This window comes from Antrostomus carolinensis, unplaced genomic scaffold, assembly GCF_000700745.2.
Source record: "Antrostomus carolinensis isolate BGI_N321 unplaced genomic scaffold, ASM70074v2 scaffold10497, whole genome shotgun sequence".
Taxonomy (NCBI): domain Eukaryota; kingdom Metazoa; phylum Chordata; class Aves; order Caprimulgiformes; family Caprimulgidae; genus Antrostomus; species Antrostomus carolinensis.
Window position 1 is genome coordinate 3,649 of NW_010326662.1, and position 7,786 is coordinate 11,434.

General features: G+C 40.5%; 1 protein-coding gene across 1 annotated transcript in view; it reads right to left on the minus strand.

Moving 5' to 3' along the window:
* The window catches only part of RASSF3 (Ras association domain family member 3), a 50,834-nt gene that overhangs the window by 1,431 nt on the left and 41,617 nt on the right, over positions 1-7,786 (minus strand). Inside the window, exons 2-4 of the mRNA XM_010171662.1 lie at positions 2,802-2,909; positions 1,216-1,483; positions 11-126 (exon numbers count right to left, since the gene is read on the minus strand). Of these exons, the coding sequence (XP_010169964.1) occupies positions 11-126; positions 1,216-1,483; positions 2,802-2,909 (492 nt within the window). The remainder of the gene's footprint in view (positions 1-10; positions 127-1,215; positions 1,484-2,801; positions 2,910-7,786) is intronic.

Here is a 7,786-nt window from a genome sequence, read left to right on the forward strand (position 1 = left end):
CGTAACATACCAGGACTTCTCCAGTTTCGTGCTCACGTAGAACAAAACTGAGCATTTCTGTTCGGGGGCCTGCCACCAAACGCAGGTAGAGGGGATGTTCTCGGTCTGACAGCTTGCATGTATAAACTGCAGGAGAAGAACATCACACTAATTATGATCTTTACTAATGACTTTTCAAACGCTTTGAATGATTAATGCTAACTGTTAGAAAATTTCAGAGATAGGCAAGTGTAGCCACAAACTTTACACGTTCTACATACTGGTTTTGAGCAAATGAGTTTTACAGAGAAGCTGAGCAGATGACTGGTGGTAACAGTGCAAGACTGCATTCAGACAGGAATGAAACGGCCTCTAGTAAACACAGTACACCACCTGAATACATGCAGGGGGAAAAAACACTAGAAAAAAAATACAACACAGACCTGCCGCTATAACCAAGCATTTAAGACATCAGAGTTTGTGGTATCACCAGATACCTTTTCCACTTAACCTCTCACACACAAAGTCTAAGAGACAACTGCGCCTGCCTGACACGGTTGGTGTGACTGACATCTGAACTCCTGAAACTGTTCTCAATGTCCATAGAAGAAGGCGGATTCTAAGTGCAAGAACACAATGTCGTCAAAACGCATTTTTCACTAAAAATACCTTCTGCATCTTCTGTTATTTCCAAATACACTATTCAGTACAAAGCAAACTTGTAACAGCAGTCAGTGCACTGGGAGAGCCATGTGCACTAAGTAACACACACAAACACACTGCATGTGCCCATGATGCTCGTCACCTCAAGAGCTGTCTGCCAACACAAGGACTTCAGGTATCACAGATGCCAAGGTTCCTTTTTTAAAACAATCTGTTCTGTAATTTAATCTCACAAATCTGCAGTGTATCAGGCTAGATGAAATTCAGAGCCTGATAAGGGGGCATCTTAAATAAAATATAATGGACTACAAGGCACAGATATATGTAGATGGTTTAGTAGGTTACTATGTCTTTTCTGAATTACCCTGAAATATCCACAAATCATTTACTCTGTTACACATACTACTTTTCTCAAAGAAAAAAAACAAAACAAAACAAAACAAAACAAGAGAGAGAAAGACTGTCACCTCCATTTATCTGAGTTCTTCCACCCTGCTTATTTCAAGTATTCCTATAGCACAACTGCCTCCTCAAACCCCTTTGCTACCAAAATGCCACAAGCTTAACTTCTACCTTGGTCTTCCTTGTGACAGCGTTTATAAAGTGCAAACTTTGCAGGGTTGTCAGCCACGAAAAACTTTTTGAGCAAGGCCTCGATGACTTCACGAACAGTATTGGTGCTGCTGATGTGAAGGGTATTCACGCAGCCATCCGGCAAGTAAAAAGCAGTGTCATTATTGCTGTGAGCACACCTCCCCTGGCTCTGGGAGGACTGCACAGTGATCGGTCTGCATAGTTCCATCTGAACTTTGATGAAGCCAGTGTAAATCCCATTCGCATTCTGCAACAGGAGGAAAGTATCAAACTGTTAAAATTACTAGTAATGACCAGTTGTGACATATTAGTGGATGAAGGAGATTAAAATGGTCATAGTTAACACAATTTAATATGTGACGTCTTGCAGGAAAGTTACTGTTTCAATAATTCAGACATTTATTCTTTCTAGTATTTTTGCTCAATATTTTTTTTTCTTAATTGTAACTACTGAATTTTAAGAGTTTAGGACCTCATCAAGCAAAAGGTACTACAAGCTCGTGGTAAATTTTCACATTAGGAGAGAACTATTAAGTGAAAAAGACCACTAACACACATCTTTAACAACAGATTTTACACAGAAATACAGAAATTGTCTCCCACATTTTAGCTGAGCTTGTCAAATTAGTCTAAGGCATTTAGATGCTCAAATCCTGTTGCAGTTAAAGAAGAACCAGAATAAATGCCAATTTAATCAACATTTCAAATTATTTATTCCAGTTGCTTCAGAAAGAAAGCAAACTTGATTCAATCTCACTGGGCCAGAAAACTTTAGGCAGGCTGGTTGTAGGCACAGTAAGTCCCTACCCACATACAAATGCGTAACAAAAATCTTTTTAAGTACATAGTTGTACTTATATGGTTTATGATAAACAGAATTACAAAATTTCCATATACTATACACCCACAGGAATATGTAATGTATCAGAAAATCTGGACAACACTATGACTGAATAATAGCTTGCTAGGCAGATAGACCTGAATTTTGTAAGTATGGTCTGCAGCCCGCTGGACTGAGTCTGAGACCTGGTCCACGGTCCTTGACAATGAAAAGTCTATATGCATTCCATTGTCTGTATTGTCTCTGTTATGGGGGCAGGGAAAGGAAGTCTCCTCATGCTGAAATTTTGTAGGACTACAAATCAAGTCTCCTATAATAAACACTGCATGTTTTAACTTTTCTCATTGGTTGAGCATCTTTATCAGAGAGATACCTGACAAAAGTCTGTGCACACGAACAGGATAAATGTATCATCATGTTTACCAGCTGAGTGTTTTCATCTGACAAATTTACATCTTAGTGTCAACTGAGAGTTTATCTTAAACACATTTCAAATTACTTATTTTTTTCTACAATAGTTAGTTTAAATTCATATAAAGAGAGCTACGTGGATAAAAACGTTTCAAATGTGAGATTTAATTTCCAGATTTAAGGAAGAGCCTCTCACAAAGCCATTAAAACAGAGACAGGTTTCATACGTTGACTAAAACAATTCACAGTGCACTACAAGGTTACAGTTCAATTGCTCCTATTAAAAATTACAGGAATCCTATGCAAAACTTACCAAGGTCATCTTTAATTTATCAGTGACAGATGAATTATAGCTTTGTATCTTCTCTTTAACTTCTTCTTTACTGAGATAAACATGAGGTTCTCCCTCCTTCTGAACATCCTTCAACAACAACAAAGAGAGCCATTTTAGAAAACAAAATAAAACCCAATTATTTTATGACTTTGGATATGAGCATTCTTAGTCCAAATGGTAATTATTCCACAGAAGCTCAACACACGGTAATCAGCTGTACAGCAACAGAAAGGATTAACAAGTTAGGAAAATAAAACAGAACACTTGGACTGAACAGAGACAGTTAAATCAACACACCCAAAGACATTTGTGTTCTTTTTTTGCCAATTGTTTTCATTCAAATATTTGTCAGCAGTATGTAAAACAGCTCAGCTCATTTTATGGCTTGACTTGCTCATGTCAATGCTATGTAATGTTGTTAAGAATACAGTTGCAGTTTTCATGAAATATGACTGAGGCAACAAATGAGTATTTCTAAACAAATGAAGAATATATATGAGAGTAGCAGCACGTACTAACAAGTAACACCAACAACCCCTACGCGTGCCAACAATGTAAGAGCATCCCTGCATTCCAACGTGACAGACCGCACGTTACGCACCAGGTCACTGACTACTCTGTGGACCACCACGAGTAACTCTCCTCTGGATTTCACACGCAGCAGTAAAACCAATCCCTGGAGCTGGATTCTGTCCAAACAAACATTTGTTCCCAGTCCGTATTCCTGCAGCAAACTAGCGTTATAAATACACTCCGGTTTCCATCATTCACACAAATGCCATATATAGTATGAAAGAGTTTCAGCTCTCAGCTTTAATGATTTAAGACTTCACTTAGAAAGGGAGAAGCTTTGAAGAAGCTTGCAGCTCTCAGGGTACACCTGAGCACAGGCATATACATTCACAGTATGGACATACTGTCAAGTCACAGTGTTCCAATCTGTCCTCACAAACACATCCCAGTGGAGCTTATCCTACGAAAGTGTTTCCCTGATTTCAGTGGCCAGTCCTGTATCAGTCTTTTGGTCACCACTCAGCACACACCTTTGCAGGCACTTGAGTTTGCCAGAAATTACTCCCAAAATGAGCACATTTGGTGTGGAATTGTAAGTTTCCACTTGCCAGAAAGAATCCGCAGATTTTTTTCTGTCTCCTAATTTAAAACCAGCTAGTTTTAGCTCTTTGGGGCTTAGTTTTGCTTTACCTATCTGGTATTTTACTAAATGACATGCTGGGGCGGACTTTTCTCCCATAGCTATAAAAAGCAAGGTGTGGTCCGAATGGAGAACCGGGAGCCAGAAACCTTGAATTCTGATCTGGGCTCAGACACTGATTTCCTGCATAACACAGAGAACATACCTTTATTTCACAGATAAGGAAACTGAGGCAAAAAAATGAACACCAGCCAAATACAACTCTCCTATAGCTCCTTAAGCACAACTCTCAGATTGTGTAGCATCTTGCACAGCTGCCAGACCCCACCTGGTCTATAACAAAATACCCAATTGCTAGATGTTTTCAGAATCCAAGTCTCCATTCTCACTGCAGAAATTAAGCTTTCTTGCCCTCCTATTTTTCATATTTCCCCCTCTCCCCCCAAACTGCCATAATAATGACAGATACAGCTTCAACAAAACTCCTCACTTCATCTCCCCAGGGGCCCTTACAGCTTTGTAGTGTTCTGTTTGTGGGCAAATGAGTAGTTATAAAACACAGCAGGCACAGAAAAAAAGATATCTAAGTAGTATTTTTGTCTCTGAAATCAAAGTAAATGTTTTTGCTGTTTTCATGCTTAAAGTAAGTACCAAAAGCAATGACCCATAGTCAGAGTCTGGAAATACTGACACTCTCAAATGCTGACTTCAAATAATGGTGCAGGAGTGGGCAGAGACAACCTTAGCGATGGCTACTGAAGGGACAGGGAACAGGCTGCACTGCTCTGGCCATGAAGGCCTGGCAGAGCAGTTGCCATCTGCATGACTGATTTCAGGAACCCTGGCTTTAACTGGGAACGTTCCTAGTCTGTGTAGCTGCAGACAAGCCCCTTCACATGGATACAAGCCAAGACTCATATCCCACAGATGAGTATGTTGTGGAGCTCATAACTCCCCTGTCTGCTAACACTGCTGACACTGAACTTCCAACAATGGATACTTCAGTTTTAATATTTATCATTATTTAATTTCTGATTGTTCAAGCAGGTACCTCTCATCTACCCTGTTGGAGGCTGACTGTCACCATGATTACTGAAGTAATCCATAATATCCATTATCATCAAGAGAAAACACTAACCAGAAAAGAGGAAAATGCTCACCACCTTTCCTATGTTCAGCTCTAGCTGAACATAGCATACAGTTTTTCTCCAACATTCCTGGAGCTGAATTGCTCTCAGAATACAGTGGCACTTAATTTTGGCCACACAGCTTTGTCTAGCCATGCTTTAAGTTAAGATAAGCAAACTCTCATTGCCCACAGGTCTCTTTATTTCCTTCTGTACTTATTACCTCATAACAGGACCCACTAAAGGAAAGGTCCTCTACTAACTCTACTTAGGTCCAGCAGATCAAGTTCCACTTTGTTACCTCAGCAGGTAAATCTGTCACCTGTAGAAAACCTTGAGTCATCCAGTACAATGGAAGAGTAACAGCATCTCTACCATGCAATTAACTAATGTCTACCATGCTTTATAACATGCTCATATCACATTGCTCTGAAATGGCCAACAAGTGGCTGAAGCCACATCTGCTCAGGGTGGGACTACTGGGAAAGCAATTACTCCAACCTTAGCTGTTTTAAACAAAGAAGCAAGGGCATTTCAGAGGTGAGATACAGCCAAATATGTCTGTCATCACTTCTTGTGACAGTTCTACCTGGTCTGGTGGGAAGAGAAGCCACTCTGTGTCACCTGGTGGCTCACCCAGCCCAGGACAAAAGTTGCTTGTTCCACCACGGAACCTCCCATGCCCGCGAGTCATACTCTGCAACCCCTGGCACAGCTCCTCGGAGACAGTGCGCTGCTGAGGTGTGACGGGTGGCATGCTCCAGCCAGCCAATTCATCTCTAGGCAAATTCAGACACAGCTGATTCATCTCCAGCTCTCTACGAAAATGCCCAGCATGTATGCCTTACAAAATCTGCATGCTGGGAATTGTGAAACTGTCTTTCTTCAAGAGTTAGGCCTGGTGATGAGTTTCCTAACCACAGATCCTTGTATATGTCACAGCAGCGTGGTGAAGTATCAGCAGAGAAGTTCATACTGTATCTTCTTTTGGCAGCCAAGGCGTAGATGTTGCTGCACTTACCAATGGCACTTCTGGGTTCTAGTGTTTCTCTATAAAACAACACACAAACATTTCAATATTATTTTAATTAAAAAAACCCCAAACCTGAGTTAAGTGTGACTCCTCCATCATTTAACCAAATGATATTCTCAGCCATCTCATCACCCCTTCCTCCCCCAAGCCCAATTAAATGTGTTTTCCTCATCAGAACTCCCGGTCTCCTTCCATTACCTGCTTTTCATGTTATCTGCTACTTCCTCAGCCCAGCACAGATGTGACAGATAAAAAACTAATCTCAAGGAGACAGCTGAATGTATCAGAATCCATACAGATGATGTCTCTGGGTCCAAAACATTACTTCTAATCTGAGCTATTAATTTCTGTGAAAATCATACTCTCCTTGCTAACACTTACAGTGCACATAATTGTTGGCCATTTGTATTAAAGGCGTTCCTCAGGTCAACCAAAGCAGCATTTCATTCTCAAATGAAATTCCTAAGCAACAGCTGCCAGTGAGAGGGAAATGAGGCAAGTGCTTTCATTTTCCCAAGGGGAACAGCTGGTCTTTCATTAGAGCTCATGATGCAATGCCTCTTCACAGTTGAGCTTCCTCTCAACAAAAAGAGCAGAAAATGTTTTTTCTTTATTGCTCCCACCCCCCATGCCCATCTCATTTATTGTATTGCAGATGTTTAGCGAAGCAGCACTCTCAATTTTTAACATTTATGCTCAGTGCAATGCCCCCCAGAGACTAGCTCAGCATGAATCCTCAAGGAACACAACTAAAAGTCCACAAATTATAATTAAAATGAACTGCAAATCAGGCTGTGGTCCCCAAAAAGAACTGCATCACCTTTGAGACCTTCATAAAGTCCAAGTCCCACAGTTAACTGCCAAACTTTAGTCCTGCATGCAGTAAGAAAGTGCTAAGCTCAACAGCTAGCAAGCTGCTATAGGATGAGGCTGAGAAAAAGTTCCACAAACAAAGAAAACCCCAAAAGCCTGGAGCCTGTTTCCTCGGGGTACTTCTTGCCCTGAGACAGACACATGGCTTCCCCCAACTGCTCCTATAGGCTTCTATTTATGGAAGGATACAAGAAAGTCTCTCTCTTCTATCTAATCTCCTATTTTCATAAAACTTGTAGAAATTAGCACCTCTTGAGGAATGAGGAACCAAGCTCCTCTTGGAGGAACCAAGCTCCTCTTAACATTTCAGCTTGACAGACAAAGGAAAATATAACAGACAAGAGGTTAACCTATTCCAGGAATATATTAAAGTACTTTAGTAAGAAATCTAAAGAACCAAAAACCTGTGGGAGCTCAAGCCAACTTTTAAGCCATATCAGTCCCTATTCCCTGCCCTCCCATTTCATATTAATCCTACACATATAGTGACCCTTGATTCAGTCAGATGAATGAACGTGTCCTGGTTTTGTTGTAAATTGTGGCCAGAAATGATTTTTTAAGTAAAGCACTGAGGCTTTGACAAGTGAGAAATGCAGCCTAATCTACATTAGAAAAAAAAAAAAAAATTGCAGCTAATGCATCCCATTTACATCATGTTTGCATTAAAGAAAGAATTTAACAGTGCTATCACACAACAAGAAAAGCCTAGTAGCAAATCCAAGAAAGAAAACAGAGAAAGGGACTTCTGATCTCAGCTGCTACTTCTACAAGCAAGAGC